Source organism: Sciurus carolinensis, chromosome 4 (genome assembly GCF_902686445.1).
Source record: "Sciurus carolinensis chromosome 4, mSciCar1.2, whole genome shotgun sequence".
Taxonomy (NCBI): domain Eukaryota; kingdom Metazoa; phylum Chordata; class Mammalia; order Rodentia; family Sciuridae; genus Sciurus; species Sciurus carolinensis.
Window position 1 is genome coordinate 106,162,469 of NC_062216.1, and position 19,720 is coordinate 106,182,188.

General features: G+C 39.6%; 1 protein-coding gene across 2 annotated transcripts in view; it reads left to right on the forward strand.

Moving 5' to 3' along the window:
- Window positions 1–8,776, forward strand: part of Ano6 (anoctamin 6) — a 196,348-nt gene extending 187,572 nt beyond the window's left edge. For both annotated transcript variants that reach the window (XM_047549386.1, XM_047549387.1), the window contains one exon: window positions 5,569–8,776. In XM_047549386.1, the coding sequence (XP_047405342.1) occupies window positions 5,569–5,775 (207 nt within the window). In that variant the 3' untranslated portion in view covers window positions 5,776–8,776. The remainder of the gene's footprint in view (window positions 1–5,568) is intronic.
- Window positions 8,777–19,720: the final 10,944 nt, after the last annotated feature.

Consider the following 19,720-nt stretch of genomic DNA (forward strand, 5'->3'; position numbering starts at 1 on the left):
GCTATAGTACAATGAAATGCCATTTGTTTTTTGGTCAAAGGGCTATAACTATAATCAGACCATTATGTTAGGATTAGCCCCAGAGGACTCCTATTTGGAACTGATGGCGAGTTCCCCATTTTGACAAAACTGAAAACAATTATGAGCACACGGTCTGTGTGTTACTCAGGGAAGTGTAGGTAAAATAAGGAAAAAACACACACTTACAGTCAACCAGATTCAGAAGTCCAGACACAGATTTCAGGATAAAAGTCCTACAACTATTCCCTCTCCTACAATGCTCTCTGAAAACCAGATGAGCCGTCTTCTTTTGAAGTGAGTCCTATGATGGAGTGAGGAGGAAGTTCTCAAAAGTACACTGCAGCAGGACAGCTTACCCATTCTGATGCCGTGATCATCCTGCCTGATGCGGTTTCTTAGTCGGCTGTTGAGGGGCTGGGAGGGTAGCCATCCTTAGGGCAAGAAAAGGAACGGGGATGTCCCCGGGGCTGATGTGGCCCCAATGGCTGCAAGGAACTCATCCTTCTGCTCCCCGATCCGAGTCCAGTCCACCACAGCAAAATCCTGCCTCACGTTGGGTGCCAGTTGCCACTGTACAAGGTTTGGTTCTTCCTCCCAATAGCCAATAAATGAAGAGGCAGAATGATGGCGAAAGAAAGAGCTTCATTAACAAGCCAGCATTGTTAGGAGATGGCACGCTGTCACCTTCAGTGACCATGTTGCCCGTTGCCCTAAGGGAGAGCTTCTTAATATGATTTTTCAAGGAAAGATTCATGGAAAAGTATGCTTAACTCCCAGAGAGTCAAGGCCTCTGCTGAAACGTCAGCTAGGTACATCTTATCTGACACATATAGGTCAGTGAGCATTGCAATCCAGTGGCCCCAAAGATGACCTGATTGATCAAAGCTTCTGTATTGATTATTAGAGTGACTGGTGTCTTGTTTTTTCTGTGGACAGCATTTCTGGCAAGCACCCTTCCAGGTGTGGGACAATAGAGTGTCCAGTAAGGGAAGGTTTGGGGCATTCCTAGCTAACTTTCATATGCAGTTGATCTATAAGTGATAGAGCAAGTAGAAGCAAAAAGAAACTTCTAAGAATTGGGTCTCATTCAGTGGGGGAGGGCTTATGTGTGCTTTCAATCTTATATGTAGAAAACCCTGAAAAGATTCCACCAGAAAACCATCAGAACTAATAAATTCAGCAATGTTGAAAGATACAAAAGTCAACATGCAAAAATTAGTGTTTCTACATGTCAATAGTGAATTATCTGAGAAAGAAATAAAGCAATCCCATTTATAATAGCTACCAAGAAAAATAAAATACTTAGGAATAAATTTAAACCACACAGGTGAAGATCTCCACAACAAGAAATATAAAACATTATGAAAGAGAGAGGACACAACAAAATGGAAAAACACCCAGTGTTCATGGATTAGAAGAATCGATATTGTTAACAGGTCCATACGGCCAGGTCCAGTGACCCACGCCTATAACCCCAGCAGCTCTGGAGGCTGAGGCAGGAAGATCACCAGTTCAAAGCTAGACTCAGCAAAAGTGAGGTACTAAGCAACTCAGTGAGACCCTGTCTCTAAATAAAATACAAAAGAGGACTGGGGATACAGCTCAGTCGTCAAGTGCCCCTGAGTTCAATCCCCAGTAACCCCTGCCAAAACAAAGGTCCATACAACCCAAAGCAATCTACAGATTAAGTGTAGTCGCTATCAAATATCAATTACATTCTTCACAGAACTAGAAAAAATAATCCTAAAATTTGTATGAAACCACAAGAAACTCAAAATGGCCAAAGCAATCTTGAACAAAAATAACAAAGCAGGAAGCAGTATACTAACTGATTTCAAAATACACTGGAAAATTCTAGTGATCAAAATGACATGGTATTAGCATATAATAGACATAATGATTAGTGGAACAGAATATGGAGCTCAGAAGTGAACCCAAACATCTTGAGCCAGCTGATTTTCAACCAAGGTGCTGAGAACACACTTTGGGGAAAGGGTGATCTATTTAATGAACAGTGCTGGAAAACTGGATATCTGAGCAGAGGAATAAAACTAGACCCCTGTCTCTTACCAGTTGCAAAAGTCAATCCAAAATGGATTAAATACTTAAGCGGAAGACCTAAAATTACTGAAGGAAAATAGAGGAAATGTTCAGGACTTTGGATAACACCCAAAAGCAACAAAAGAAAAAAAATGAAAAAAAAACAGCCTACAGAAGGAGAGAAAATATCTGCAAAGTCTACATCTGATAAGGATTAATAACCAGAATATGTAAGAAACTCACTCAACAGCACAAAAAAAAAAAAAAAAAAAACACAGAAGATCCAATTTTTTAAATGGGCAGTACGTCTAAGTAAATGTTTCTTAAAAGAAAACAAATGGCTAACATGTATGTGAAAAAACATGTTCAACATGAATAATTATCAAGGAAATGCAAATCCAAACCACAGTAAGTATCCCTCCATTTAGAATGACTGCAAAGAAAGATAGGTGCTGGCAAGGAGTGAGAGAAGGAAATCATTATACGCTCTTGCTGGGAATGTAGATTAATATAGCCATTATGGAAAACTTCATGGAAGGTCCCAAAATTAAAAACTACCATATGACCCAGCAACCCCACTACTGGAGATACATCCAAAAGAAATCAGTATGTGGAAGAGACACATGTACTCCCACGTAGATGGCAGCATTGCTCACAATAGCCAAAAAATAGAAGCAACCTGTTTCCATAAAGTGATAAATGGATTTTACAAAGGTACCTATACACAATGGAATAGTATTTGTCCATTCGTAGGGCAAGATCTTGTCATCTGTGGCAACATGGATGGAACTGAAAGACACTATGTTCAGTGAAATAAGCCAGGTACAGAAATATACTGCATGATCACTCATTTGTGGAATCTAAGTCTCGCCATAGAAATTCAGAGTAGAACAGTGGTTACCAGATGCTGGGAGAGTATGCGGAAGGCAGGAGTGAGGACAGATTGGCCAAGGATAGCGAGTTATAGTTACACAGGGGAATTAGGTTGTAATGTTCTGTTGCACAGTAGAGTGAATACAGGTGTCGACATGTCCTATATATTTCAAAAAAGCTGCAGGAAAGGATTTTGAATGTTTGCACCACAAAGAAATGATAAATGTTGAGGGAATAACTATATATATTGAAACATCACATGGTACCCTATAAACGTGCAATTTTTATGTATTGATTTTTTTAAGTCAATTTTTTTAAAAAATTTTCTTCTGCTTCACTGGCCATTCCTTCTCAATTGCTTTTCCAGTCCCTTCCTTTTCTTCTTACTGATCCTGGGACTCATTCCTTGATGGTCATCTTTTCTCTCTTCACTCTTTTGGTAATCGCTTGCAGTCTGTTTATTTAAAATACCAACTGTGTGCAAATGGACCTAAAAATTGATATTTTTAAAGTACTTCTCTCCTGAACCCAACTCAAGAATCCAGCCGTCTTCCTCGTTTTCTTTGAATATCTCATAGATGTCTCAAATCTACTGCTGCATATTCCTATATTTTCTTACATCCACTTCAAATAGTCTTCACCCAATCCATACCTCAGTCCATTGCATCCAGTCTGCCCCCTCTTGATTATGGCAGTTCTGTCTCATCAATTGCTCATGTCAGAGTCCTTAGAGTCCTTCTTGTTTTTTTTCTTTCTCTCATCCCACAGCCAACCTTTTGGCTTTTCCTTGATAATGTATCACTGACTACTTCTTAAGCACTCTGCTGCTTCCACCATACTGTAACAAAATACCTGAGAAAAGCAACTTAATAAGGGAAAAGGTTAATCTGGCTCAATCAGAGGTTTCAGTCTGTGATCACCTGGACCCTGCCTTCAGCCCTATAGCAAAGCAGTATGTAGTGCATCATATTTGGAGCATGCATTGAGAATCTGCTCACCTCGTGGCATCTAGGAAGCAAAGAGAAGGAGCCAGGGCCCCAATCTCCTCCCCTTCAAGGGCATGCCCTAGTGACCTAATTTCCTTCCATTACCTCCCAGGTTCTACTACCTCCCAGTAGCTCCACAGGTTAGGGTCCTCTGGGGGACACTTATCCAAATCACAGCACACCAGTATAGAGCCATCATTTCTTCCCTGGATTGGGAACAGAGCCTCCTACCCAGACTCTTTGTCTTCCAATCTCACCTACAGTAAAAGTCTCTCCGTGGCATAAGGGACTCAGTGCAACCTAGCCACAGTCAACTGCCTGTCATTGTCACTTCTCCTCTCCAGCCTTACCATTCCTGGAACATTCTGGAGGCCCCCAGCCTTTGCCCTGGCTCTGCCCTTTGCCTAGAGTTTCTTTCCTCCTAATCTGCATGACTCATTCTCTCAGCCCCTTAAGTCTGTGCTTAATTAGGTATATCTAGACTAATCAATGAAATCAGTTTTTACAAAATGCTACTCTAAAGTAGTACTAATACTCACAATCACTTTTACACAGCCTCACTGTTTGCCCATAGCTCAAATCACTTCTTATTAGTATGCACAATTTATTTGTTTTCAAGTATTGTATGTCATTTTGCCTCTATCCCTTTGCTAAGTCAAGGGATTGGTAAAAAAAACAAATGATAAGATGTTCAATCTCATTAGTAATCAGGGAAATGCAAAGTAAGCCCAAAGTTCATTTTATAATCACTAAGTTGGTTTAAAAAAAAAAAAAAAAAGTCTGGTGATATCAAGTGCCAGTGAGAATGTAGAGCAACTGTCTGTCCCAATGCTAGTGGAATGTAAGCTGGCATAACTGCTTTGGCAAATATATGGGTATCATCTTGTAAAATTTAGACATTTACATGACCAATAGTCTCCAAGGTACCACTCTGAGGCCCCTACTCTTGAGAAATTCTAGTAGATAATGCTCTGGGATCCAAGTGCAGCAAAAGTTACAACAGTACTACTCCTAATACAAAAATGACACCATCCCAATGCCTGCTGATAGGGAAAGGAATTAGGGTGTATTTACACTGTGGAATATTATATAGCAGTGACTATGGTATACTCACTATGTACAAAAACATTGATTAATGTTAGAAACTAGTTTGGAATGAAAAAAGCGATTTTCAAAAGACCCTACAAAGTACCATACTTTTGTTATAAAGCTCAAATCAAGCAAGACTGAAGATAAAAAGTTATTTGTGAAAATATACATTTTTTTAAAATAAAAGAATGATACAAAGGTAGATAGGACAGTGTTAACCCTTGGGGAAGGGGCAGGGAATTAGATAAAAGAGCACGCAAAATGTAACAGCAAAGTTAAATGTCCTGGTGTTTTTAAAATTCAATGGTGTGTTTTTGTGGGCCTTCATTTTATCTTATCCTTTATAACTAATGTGTCCCACCCAAAGCGATACCTTCTTTTCAACATAACAAAATCTAAATTTCTAAAGTGGCAAAGGGATGTTCATTCTATGCCCTAGTGTGTACACGGAATGCCTGTCCCCTCATCCAGATGTGCTGCAATGACAAGCAAATCTAAGAAGCCATGTGTCCCCTCCATTTCCTTGTGGCTGACATTTGTCTCTTCTTCTCTCCTGCAGCACATCATCTACTCTGTGAAATTTTTCCTTTCATACATCATTCCAGATGTATCGAAAAGCACGAAGAGCAAAATCAAGAGAGAAAAATACCTAACCCAGAAGCTCCTTCATGAGAGTCACCTCCAAGATATGACAAAAAACATGGGCGTGATAGCCGAGAGGATGGTAGAAGTGGTAGATAACAATTTACGACCAAAATTAGAATGAAAGCTTTATGTACCGAGAAGCACTTTAAAGGATTTAGCTCTGTCAAAATATATTATGAATCACTAATGAGAAGGTTTAAGTTAAATCACTTTGGCAAATGTGAATCTTAACTATTGCCATTTTCATGTATATTATTTTTCAGTTTCAGCTAGTGGTGCAAGAACTGAAGAATATAAAACTCACATCGAGAAGGGCATAAAACTAATCACCTGGAAAACCTAATATGTTACCTTCTTTTGATAAATTGGAATTTTAGTAACACAGTGTGCTTAGCAACCACCCGTTCTGAAGCAGAATGGATCCTTTTTTCCTTTTCTTTTTCTATTTGATTACTTTCATCCCTTCCTCCTCTCAAGCACATGATCTCCTTTATATTTAGGTAGTATTTTTATCTCACTTCACCAAATCTGGTCCAGTTATCTTTTCCTTACAATGATTAAAGACTAGACATGCTACCACTTTAATAGCTTTTGTATGATTAAAAATTGCTAACTCGGAATTGAGTTAGAATGAGGTATTAAGTGGCAAATAGAATTCTTAATATTTAGGTATATTATCACATCCCTACAGAAAGGAACCTCCTGTAATGAGGAGTTTCAGTCTCCATTTTGGCCTGTCTTTTCATCTCAAAGAAATATTCATAGTGGACTAGAATGATTATAGCAAAGTTTTGAAACATTTGTATTAATCCACAGTGACACCTTCTACCTTCTAGGATCACTCCTAAAATGATCCGTACCTAATTGATGGTGACTGCCTTGCAGATCTCAAGGGCATAGGGTGACAGAAGTAGGGATAGGTACAGATTCAAATAGAATTGTACCTCTGTTCAATCTGGATAATTAATTTGTCTCTTCTAAAGATGTGTAGTTTCTTGGGAGAAAATTATAATCGAATGATTAAAATTACATATTTAATCAACATAATGTTCTGGAAAAGAGAAGCCCATCAGATTCCCACCAGTCACTTTTATGCACTAGACGCAGGAGGTACATTACTGCAAATCACCAAGCGCCTTTGCCAATAGCTCACTGTGTGGCCCTCGTGGCATGACAGTGCTATGTGGGGTCCAGGGGCAGCAGGTGCTTAACTGTGAGCCACACCACTGTGGGTTTGTGTGGGGAGCCCTTTCATCAGGAGTACAGCAGGTCCTTATTTCTGTATGCCAAAGCAATCGACATGCCAAAGCAGTTCCACCATGAGCCTGTCTTCCTGTACTTTCTACCCTTGCATTCTGGGCCCAGTAATTCGTTTGTAATTATATGTTTGCACTAGACACAAGTATATTTGGATTGTTAATCAAAAAAAAAGGAAACTCTGGATTTGATTTGAGCTTGCAGCCTCCTCTAGTGCCAAGTAGGTAGTTAGGGGTAAAAGGGAACGATTTGGTCCCAAATCTACCATCAATCTGGAGGTCACCTCCTGAAGCCCAGCACCTCCATGCAAATCTTACCCTCAGTTCTGCTCTGCTCAGCTCAGCCTAGCAGCCTAGCAGTCCACTGTGCTTTACTGCCTTTTAAGAGTCAGGCCCTGCAGTAGGTCTGGAGAAGACAGAGGGCCTACACATCTTACCCTTGGCTGGTAGCAGGCGGGTGCTGCATGAAGAAGGCTGTTCATGCTGGATGGGCCTCTACCCACTGGGATCCTGTTAAATGCTCAGGTGCCCTAGGAAACAATCTATCAGTATCCCAGCAGCAAAGAGAAGTGAAATGTTTCAGAAATCAGAGAGGCTTATATTGCAATAAAGTAGCTTAACTCCAGGTCACAGTTTTTAAAAGCCTGTCATCATGAATGTGTTCAAATTTTAAAAAGCAGTATTCTGGGCTTTTGAATTGCCCCAATGGATCATGGGCATTTCTTCATCTTCCTTGATTGTGTATGTTAGCAGTGTGGTCAGAGAGACCAAGACAGGCTACCTGAGGTCTCACTGGGACGAGAGATGAATGTCTTCCCACTGGAGGGAACTGTTTCTCATTTCCGCACAGCCTAGATGGAGCACCACTGTTCCTTTCCCCACCCTCTGAGAGCCTGCTCCTGGAGGTGCGTGTCGCCTCCTCTCTTATTACCTCTGCTCTGAAGTATGTGACTATCTCCTAGCATTTGATTCATCAACTACTTGCTGTTTATGTCATCATAGAAAAGGAAATGTTTTTACCTTATCTCTTTGTATATACTGTAGAATTTCAAAAGAAATGTGCATTTGTGTTCATAGCCTCAGCTGAGAGAATCCTCTTCAGAGTTTAAAATGTGCTGCTATGGACAGGGGCTTCAAAACCCTCACATTTCTAAAGGCAGCAAATGTGATGTCTGACACTGCCAAGATGCCCCAAAAAAGCTAACTTGCAGTGGAGACCGGGGTCCCCCTAACTTCAGCAGTGTTCATGCAAGTCCAGTTGGACTGTGGCTGCATCTGCAAAGGGAAAGATGCACCTGCCCCTGCCCCCAGGAGCACCAAGGGGCACGGAAGTTGGCCTGTGACGGGAGAATCTGGCCCTTGACCTGTTCAGTGTTAACCACTAGAGAAATTTTAGCTTTATATCCTTGTGTATTGCCTGTGAGTTTCAAATGAATGGAAGCATTAGACCCAATACTCAGGGGATTTTTCTTTAAACTCCCTCAGATATTTTAGATATCTCAGTAGAAATGAAAAGCCATCATTTTTGTTTTTAAACTAAAGAAAGCCATCTTGTAATATGTTTGTCGCAAAATACCCCCTTTTATATTACACGTGCATCTTGGAGTTCATAGAACATTAATTCACAATAGGGGGCAGAATGTGATCTGTTGGTGAAACACTTGTACCATTTTCTTATGTTCATATTATAATGTGTTTGAAAAGTTAAAATGTATGAGCAACTTAACTAAAGAAGAACTGAAATATTCATACTTTTCATACACTGTGGCATAAGATGTAAAGTTTGTAATTAATGTTAATTTCTATGCATTTTAATATTCTTTTATAATTATGAGCATTTTAATAAATTCATTTTTACAAACAGTGCTCTGTTCTATTGCAAAAAGTTCATAAGAATGAGAACACAATTGATATGCCATTTATTAGTGACCAGTTATGTATCACTTAGCAAATATGTACTTCTATGTAAATTACACCTAAAATTATATTTTCACGGTCTAGACTTACTTTAGAGCATAGTTTTTCTAGGAAAAAATTGGGCTGGGATTTCAGACAGGGCTGCCACATACAGATGTTGAAATTGAGCCCTGCATAAGATCCTGAGCATAAAGACTTAGTGGGAGATGAAGACCAGCCCACCTGCTCAAGTACCCTGTTGAAAGGAAAGGTGCTTTTCTTTAATTTCATGAAGGCATCTTCAGTTGCTAAACCAGGGTTGTAAGGAACAATGTCATAGAGGAAGGACAAGTCACTATAAATTCAGAAAGACTCTGTCCTCAGCGTCATACAGAAAGGGGAATTTTTAGTGAATATAATCTCATTACAAAAATAAAACATTTTCTTCATCTTCAACTTGTGATCCAGATTTTAACTCATTTGATCCTTTGATTTCCTTGACCAGTTTCAATCTCAATAGACTTGAAAATAAAACTCAGTCAAACATGTTCCATAACTGGAAAAAAAGGAAGCAGCATTGCCTGTTCACTGAATGATGCTCGTGGGAACAGTACTAATAATGCTGTTCCTCCCTTTGAGAGTTCTAAGCCCAACAATCCACAACAGCAACCCACCAGTCAATGAAATGTGTTAAAAGATCTTGAGAGGACAGGAGGGCTGAATAGAGGGACCCACCACTCATTGTCTTCCCCCCAAAGAAGAACCAAAGTAACAGATGCATAGTTTCATTTGGAGGTTATTGACCATGGGATAACACTGGAAATGAGCAGAAGAGAGACTGGAACCATGTAAGATTATGCTGGAAAGGCAGCATATTAAGAGGAACAAAATATCTCTGCATCCAGGGGAGCTCAAGGAGCCCGCCCCCCTTTTGCAGGAGTAAGTGTAAAAGAGTCCCAGGTGAGTGTGGATGCTGGCAATCCCACCTACAGGAAAACTGCACAATCCTCACAGGCTTGTAGGCCTGTGAGGCAAGTATTCTGAAATTGGCACAATTGCTTTGTTTTGGAAAGGGATCTCCCATCATCTCCCATCAAACCTCCAGGTTGCTATAGCCAGGAGCCATGTTGAAAGGAAGCTATTGTCTGAAGTTGGACTGTTCTAGGTCAGAAACCCCTGCATGTACTCATCTCTGGAATCCCACAGACATTCCACTGTCTCATGGAATAGCTGCCTCATGAGTCCCACTTAGCCCAGCATAGTGACTTTGACCCACACTTACTAGGTGCAACTGCACTGTAGGGCCAGGTGTGACACTAAGGATGCTGCACTTGAGAACCACAAAATCAGGGAGATCACCCTCTGAGACCAAGCCTGTGGCCAGCTGTATGTAGACTCACACCAGAACCAGGATCAAAGGCAGATACCCACAAGCTCTGGCCACCTCTCCTCACAATCCCACACTCAGGGCCTTTTATAAGACAGGGAAGGAACTCCTCCATTCCCACTGCTGTCCTCATAGGACCCAGCTGAGAGCCTTGAGCAACTCCAGCTCCAGCTGTTGCCTGATACCAGGCATGCACAGCTGGGGGAGGGAGGAAGGGAGAGGGTACCAAGTGCAACTTTGTCCAATTCTGGCTAAGGTCCCACCAAAGCAGCAGAGAGAGCGCCACGGATCCTGCTGCCACCTCACCTATGTGATTTCCACTCTGTTATCTGACCACACTGCTGCCAGGACTGGGTGTGAGGATCACCGCCTCTCCTCATGGAGCATCTGAGCCCATACCAGTTAAAGGACAATGGCTTCAGACCCCACATCACTGCTGGAAGCATGACTAGCATCAGCAGAGCCTGAGAAAGCAGCCACACAGTGAGTACTCCACATCCACTGCTCTCTACACCACACCTGCCTAAACTGTAAAACCATCCCTACCCTTGCATAGCCCACAGAGACAGTAGGTCTTTCCAACTCTGCCATGGTACACACTGTGCCCAAATGCATGGCCAAAGGAGTTACAGGGAAGCAACATTAGGGAGCCCAGCTAGAACCGAAACCAATAGTGCATAACAACACCCCAAGACATCTTCAGGAGAAAGTTGCTTACTAAGGTAGCCAACCCATGAAAGCCATAGCTAGTTAACCTGCCAGATGCAAAAAAAAAAAAAAAAAAAAAAAAAAACCCTACATAGGAACACAAGAAATATGCAAAAACAAGGTAATACAACACCTCCAAATAACGGTTGTAACAGAGTCCAAGGAAGTAAAAAATGGATGAAATGATCTGGGGTTGTAGCTCAGTGGTAGAGCACTTGCCTAGCACATGTGAGGCACTGGGTTCAATCCTTAGCACCACATAAAAATAAATAAACATAAAGGTATTGTGTCCATCTACAACTAAAAATATTTTTTTAAATGGATGAAATGCTTGATTCAGAATTTAAAAGAATGATCACTAAAAATCTCAGTGAGATCTAAGAGAATACAGATAAATTAGGAAGGCAGGATATGAATGAGAAATTATGCAAACAAATATTAAGTATTTTGTAAAAGAATCAAAGAGAAATCTTGGAAATGAAGAGCTCAAATCAAAAAAACATGAGTGAAAGACTCAACAAACTTGATCAAGCAGAACCAAGAGGGGTATATATCAATGATTGCCTGCATTTAAAAAAATAGAAAAGTCTCAAGCTCTCTGAAAATGAACAACAAGGACTTAGAACAGCAATAAAAAGGCAAACCCATAATTGGTAGAAGGAAATACATAATGAATATCACAACAGAAATAAATGAAATAGAAGCCTTAAAAATAATACAAAATAGTTATGAAACAGTTGGTTCTCTGAAAAGATAATCTTTTCAAATCTTAACTATAATAAAAAAAAAAAAGAATACCAAAATAAATAAAATTAGAGGTAAAAAAGGAGGCATTGAGACCCTTTCCACGGGACGATCCAAGATGGTGGACTAGAGGGTGACTGCATCTCCAGTCACTCCAGAACCCAGGATTCAAGAAGGGGAGGCATTGAGAGACTCGGACTAAAATAGAGCCACGGGGTGAGTCTCGCCCACCGGGTAAAGCTTGGCCTGGGCACCAGCACGGATAGGGGCGGTTTATCAGAGTAGGGCAGGGCAGCTAGAGTCTTCCCCAGGCAGCCCTGCGCACTCTGGTGATGGGCCCCTCCCACACGGCAGGCTTCTCCAGCTTCTCGGAGCAGGCCCCCCAGTGAGAGCCTTTGTGATCAGAACCAGCTCCAAGTCCCAGAGCCAGCGCAGAGTGCTCTGGCCCGCAAGCGCAAGCAGCTTCAAGGACCAGGACAGGGCAGCCAGGGACTTCCCCAAGCAGCCCGGCCCTCTGCGGCAGGAGGTGCCTTTCAAGGCTAGCTTCTCGGAGCAGACTGCACAGTGAGAGGCTTTCTACATAGAACCAGCCACAAGTCCCCGAGCCAACAGAGAGCTTCGACCCGCAAGCAGCCTCTGGGATCAGGGCAGGGTAGCCAGAGACTTCTCCAGGCAGCCAGCCCCCTCTGGCAGCAGGCTCTTTCCATGGGGCGATCCAAGATGGCAGCCTAGAGGGTAACTGCATCTCCAGTCGCTCCAGAACCCAGGACTCAAGAAGGGGAGGCATTGAGAGACTCGGACTAAAATAGAGCCACGGGTGAGTCTCTCCCACTGGGTGAAACTCGACCTGGGCGGCAGGCATGGATAGGGGTGGCTTATCAGAGCAGGGCAGGGCAGCTAGAGTCTTCCCCAGGTAGCCCTCCGCACTCCGGTGGTGGGCTCCTCCCACACAGCCAGAAGCGTGGTGCAGGCCCCCCAGTAAGAGTCTTTCTGCTCAGAGCCAGCTCCAAGCCCTGGAAGCAGTAGGGGGCTAGGGGCAGCTTTCTTCGGAAGCACTGCATTATCAAGTTCCTCCAAGACTTCAGGCTACTGAAGGCTGGGAGGTGATACACTGGAAATCTACAGGGACACTATAAACCAATAGAGGAAATCGGCAATATCTGAGTCCCACTGACATCTGACCAATATGAGAAAACAAGGGAAGAAAATGTCCCAAACAAACCTAGATACTATATCAATAAAACCCAATGACAGCACAGCAGAAGAAATGTCAGAAAGGGAGTTCAGAATGTACATAATTAAAACAATCAGGGAAGCAAATGAGGAGATGAAAGAGCAAATGCAGGCATTGAAGGACGAGATGAAAGAGCAAATGCAGGCATTAAATGATCACACCAATCAACAGTTAAAAGAGCAAATACGGGAAGCAAGAGATCATTTCAATAAAGAGTTAGAAATACCGAAAAAAAAAAACAAACAGAAATCCTTGAAATGAAGGAAACAATAAACCAAGTTAAAAACTCCATACAAAGCATAACGAATAGGATAGAACACCTGATATTGACAGGTGACATAGACAGAACCTCAGACATTGAAGACAAAATATTTAATCTTGAAAACAAAGTTGGTCAAACAGAGAAGATGGTAAGAAATCATGAACAGAATCTCCAAGAATTATGGGATACCATTAAGAATTATTGGGATTGAGGAAGGCTTAGAGAAACAAATCAAAGGAATGAAAAATCTATTCAATGAAGTAATATCACAAAATTTCCCAAATCTGAAGAACAAAATGGAAAACCAAGTACAAGAGGCTTATAGGACTCCAAATATACAAAATTACAACAGACCCACAGCAAGGCACATTATTATGAAAATACCTAACATACAAAATAAATACAGAATTTTAAAGGCCGCAAGAGAAAAGAATCAAATTACATTCAGGGGGAAACCAATACGGATATCAGCAGATTTTTTAATCCAGACCCTAAAAGCTAGAAGGGCCTGGAACAACATATACCAAGCCCTGAAAGAAAATGGATGCCAACCAAGAATCTTGTACCCAGCAAAACTTACTTTCAGATTTGACAATGAAATAAGTTCCTTCCATGATAAACAAAAGCTAAAGGAATTTACAAAAAGAAAGCCGGCATTACAGAACATTCTCAGCAAAATATTCATGAGGAAGAGATGAAAAAGAATGATGCAAATCAGCAACGGGAGGAACTACCCTAAAGGAATAGCCAAATAAAGGAGAAACCAAATCTTGTCAAAAAACAAAAATGAGTCAAATGACTGGTAATACAAATCATATCACAATAATAACCTGAATGTTAATGGCCTGAACTCATCAGTCAAAAGACATAGACTGGAAGATTGGATTAAAAAGAAAAATCCAACAATATACTGCCTGCAAGAGACTCATCTCATAGAAAAGAGATACCCATAGACTAAAGGTGAAAGGATGGGAAAAAACATACCATACACACGGACACAGCAAAAAAAGCTGGAGTATCCATCCTCATTTCAGATAATGTGGACTTCAAGTCAAAACTAGTCAGAAGGGATAAAGAAGGACATTACATGCTGCTTAAGGGAAGCATAAATCAGCAAGACATAACAATCATAAATATCTATGCCCCAAATATTGGCTCATCCACGTACGTCAAACAAATCCTTCTCAATTCCAGAAATCAAATAGACCACAACACAATAATACTAGGCGATTTTAACACATCTCCCTCACCACTGGATAGATCTTCCAAACAAAAATTGAATAAAGAAACCATAGAACTCAAAAATACAATCAACAATTTAGACTTAACCGACATATATAGAATATACCATCCAACGAAGAACGAATACACTTTCTTCTCAGCAGCACATGGATCCTTCTCTAAAATAGACCATATTTTATGCCACAAAGCTACTGTTAGCAAATACAAGAAGATAGAGATACTATCTTGTACTCTATCAGATCATAATGGATTGAAATTAGAAATAAATGACAGAATAAAAAACAGAAACCTCCCAATACCTGGATATTAAATAATATACTATTATATGATGAATGGATAACAGAAGACATCAGGAGGGAAATAAAAAAATTCTTAGAAGTAAACGAGAACAAAGACACATCATATCAAAATCTCTGGGACACTATGAAAGCAGTACTTAGAGGAAGATTTATTTCATGGGGCGCATTCACCAAAAGAAGTAGAAATCAACAAATAAACAACTTAACACTATAGCTCAACCCTAGAAAAAGAAGAGCAGACAAACACCAAAAGTAGTAGAGACAGGAAATAGTTAAAATCAGAGCCGAAATTAAAGAAATTGAAACAAAAGAAACAATCAGAAAAATTAACAAAATAAATAGTTAGTTCTTTGAAAAAAAAAAAAAAACAAAATTGATAAACCCTTAGCCACACTAACAAAGAGAAAGAGGGAGAAAACTCAAATTACTGAAATTCGGAATGAACAAGGAAATATCACAACAGACACGAGTGAAATGCAAAACATAATTAGAAGCTATTTTGAAAATCTATACTCCAAAAAAACAGAAAACCTCGAAGACATCAACAAGTTTCTAGACACATATGAATTACCTAAACTGAACCAGGAGGACATACACAACTTAAATAAATCAATTTCAAGCAATGAAATAGAAGAGGTCATCAAAAGCCTACCAACAAAGAAAAGTCCGGGACCAGATGGGTTCTCAGCCGAGTTCTACGAAACCTTTAAAGAAGAGCTCATTCCAATACTTCTCAAAGTATTCTATGAAATAGAAGAGGAGGGAACCCTCCCAAATTCGTCCTATGAAGCCAATATCACCCTGATACCTAAACCACACAGAGACACATTGAGGAAAGAAAATTTCAGACCAATATCCTTAATGAACATCGACGCAAAAATTCTCAACAAAATTTTAGCAAATTGCATACAAAAATATATTAAAAAGATAGTGCACCACAATCAAGTAGGTTTTATCCCAGGGATGCAAGTTTGGTTCAACATCCGGAAATCAATAAATATCATTCACCATATCAACAGACTTAAAGTTAAGAATCACATGATTATTTCAATAGATGCAGAAAAAGCATTCGATAAAATACAGCATCCCTTCATGCTCAAAACACTAGAAAAAATTGGGGTAGTGGGAACATTCCTTAACATTATAAAGGCCATCTACGCTAAGCCCATGGCCAATATCATTCTAAATGGCAAAAAACTGAAAGCACTCCCCCTAAAAACTGGAACAAGGCAGGGATGCCCTCTTTTACCACTTCTATTCAACATCGTCCTTGAGACTCTAACCAGAGCAATTAGACAAACCAAAGAAATTAAAGGGATACAAATTGGAAAAGAAGAACTCAAACTATCCCTGTTCGCTGATGACATGATTATATATTTAGAGGAACCTGGAAATTCCACCAGAAAACTTTTAGAACTCATAAGTGAATTCAGTAAATTAGCAGGTTACAAGATCAATGCTCATAAGTCCAATGCATTTTTATACATAAGTGATGAATCTTCAGAAAGAGAAATTAGGAAAACTACCCCATTCACAATAGCATCGAAAAAAATAAAATACTTGGGAATCAATCTCTCAAAAGAGGTGAAAGACCTCTACAATGAGAACTACAGAACACTAAAGAAAGAAATTAAAGAAAACCTTAGAAGATGGAAAGATCTCCCATGTTCTTGGATAGGAAGAATTAATATTGTCAAAATGGCCATGCTACCAAAAGTGCTATACAGATTCAATGCAATTCCAATTAAAAACCCAATGATGTACCTTGCAGAAATAGAGCAAGAAATTATGAAATTCATCTGGAAGAAAAAAAACCCAGAATAGCTAAAGCAATCCTCAGTAGAAAGAGTGAAGAGGGGGTATCGCAATACCAGATCTTCAACTCTACTACAAAGCAATAGTAAGAAAAATGGCATGGTATTGGTACCAAAATAGACAGGTAGATCAATGGTACAGAATAGAGGACACAAACACAAACCCAAATGAATACAATTTTCTCATACTAGACAAAGGTTCCAAAAATATGCAATGGAGAAAAGATAGCCTCTTCAACAAATGGTGCTGGGAAAATTGGAAAACCATATGCAACAGAATGAAATTAAACCCCTATCTCTCACCCTACACAAAACTCAACTCAAAATGGATTAAGGACCTCGGAATCAGAACAGAGACCCCGCGTCTCATAGAAGAAAAAGTAGGTACAAATCTTCAACTTGTTGGCTTAGGATCAGACTTCCTTAACAGGACTCCCATAGCACAAGAAATAAAAGCAAGAATCAACAACTCAGATATATTCAAACTAAAAAGCTTTCTCTCAGCAAAGGAAACTCTCAGTAATGTGAAGAGAGAGCCTACAGAGTGGGAGAATATCTTTGCCAACCATACTTCAGATAGAGCGCCAATTTCCAGAATCTATAAAGAATTCAAAAAACTCTACACCAAGAATACAAACAATCAAATCAACAAATGGGCTAAGGAAATGAACAGACACTTCACAGAAGATCTACAAACAATCAACAGACGTATGAAAAAATGTTCAACATCTCTAGTAATAAGGGAAATGCAAATCAAAACTACCCTACGATTTCATCTCACCCCAATTAGAATGGCGATTATCAAGAACACAAGCAACAATAGGTGTTGGAGAGGATGTGGGGAAAAAGGTACATTCATACATTGCTGGTGGGGTTGCAAATTAGTATAGCCATTCTGGAAAGCAGTATGGAGATTCCTCAGAAAGCTTGGAATAGAACCACCATTTGACCCAGCTATCCCACTCCTTGGCCTATACCCAAAGGACTTAAAATCCGCATACTACAGAGATACAGCCACATCAATGTTCATTGCTGCTCAATTCACCATAGCCAGATTGTGGAACCAATCTAGATGCCCTTCAGTTGATGAATGGATAAAGAAACTGTGGCATATATATACAATGGAATATTACTCTGCAATGAAGAATGATAAAATTATGGCATTTGCAGGCAAATGGATGAAATTGGAGAATATCATGCTAAGTGAGATAAGCCAATCTCAAAAAACTAAAGGAGAATGATCTCGCTGATAAGCGGATGAGGACATATAATGGGGGGTGGGAGGGGTTAGCGTTAGGGTTAGGGTTAGGTTTAGGGTTAGGGATAAGGAGGGTGGTAAGAATGAAGGAAAGAAGGACTGTATAGAGGGAAAAGAGGGGTGGGGAGGGGTGGGGGAGAAGGGAAAAAGATAATGAATCAAACATCATTGCCCTATGTAAATGTATGATTACACAAAAGGTGTGCCTTGACTCCATGTACAAATAGAGAAACAACATGTATCCCATTTGTATACAATAATAAAAAAAATCTAAAAAAAAAACAAAAACAAAAAAAAGGAGGCATTATAACTGATACCACAGAAATACAAAGACTCAATGGGTATTACAATGAAGACTAAATGTTAATAAATTGGAAAACATGGAGGTAATGGACAAATTTCTGAACACACATGACCTAGAAACTTGAAACCAGGAGGACATAAAATACCCAAATAGACCAATAACAAGTAGGAGATTGAGTTAGTAATAAAAACTGTTACAGGCTGGGGAGATAGCTCAGTGGTAGAGTGCTTGCCTTGCAAGCACAAGGCCCTGGGTTTGATCCCCAGCACTGCAAAAAAAAAAAAAAAAAAAACTATTACAACAAAACAAAAAATCCAGGATCAAATTGCTTCACTGCTGAATTTTACCAAACTTCAAAAGAAGTAACACCATTGCTTTTCAAACTATTCCATAGAACTGAAAGACAGAGAAGCCTTCCAGACTCAATTCTATGAGGTGAGCATCACCCTGTTACCAAAACCTGAGAAGGACACACACATAAAAGAAAATGATAAAACAACATCCTTGATGAAAATAAATGCAAAAATTCTCAAACTGAATTCAATAGCACATCAAAAAATCATTCACAATGATCAAGTGGTTTCATCCCAGGAAGATGGTTCAACATAAGCATATCAATAAATGTAATACATCACACTCAACAAAATGGAAGATAAAAGCATAAGATCACCTCAATACATGTAGAAAAGGCATTTGATAAAATTCAACATCCCTTTGTGGGAAGCCCTGGAAGGGCTTTTAGAAGAATTGTACCTCAACATAATAAAGGCTATACAAATCCCGAGTCAACATCGTACTGAATGGGGAAAAGATGAAAGCATTTCCCCCGACATCAGGAACAAGACAAGGGTGTCCATCTTCACTGCTCCCCATCAACACAGTACTACAGTACAAGAAGTTTTGTTATGTTTTGTTTTAATCTAATTACCAGAGAAATTCAATAAGAGAAAGTAATTCAAAGGCATACAAATAGGAAGGGAAGAAGTCATATTATCCCTGTTTGCATATGATATGATTCTAAACATAGAAAAACCTAAAGGGTTCACTAAAAGACTATTAGAACTGATACATGAATTCAATAAAATAAAGGGAAAGAAAAAAAAACCAACACAAAACCTCATGAGCTGCTCTAAATACAATCTGCTGAGAAACAAATCAAGTCAATTTCATTCACAGTTGCTACAAATACCTAGGAATAAATTTAACCAATGAAGTGAAACACCTCTATGATGAATATCACAAAACATAAAAGAAACTGAAAAAGACACACCAAAACAAGGAAAAACAGGAAAGACCTTCCATTTCCGTGAATTGAAAGAATAGTTAAAATGTTCATACTTTCCAAAGTAAGTAATTTACAGATTAAATGAAATCCCTATCTAAATACCAATGATGTTTTTCACAGAACTAGAAAAAACAATCTTCAAATTCATATAGAAACAGAAAAGACTGCAAATAGCCAAAACAACTAAGCAAAAAGAACAATGCAAGAGGCATCATGATACCCGATTTCAAGACATAGTACAGTACTACATAACCAAAACAGGATGGTATTGGCATAAAAACAGACAAGCTAATGAACAGAGTAGAGATTCCTAAAATAAGCCCACACATCTCTAACCAACTGATTCTCAATAAAGTTGCCAAAAACATACCCTGGAG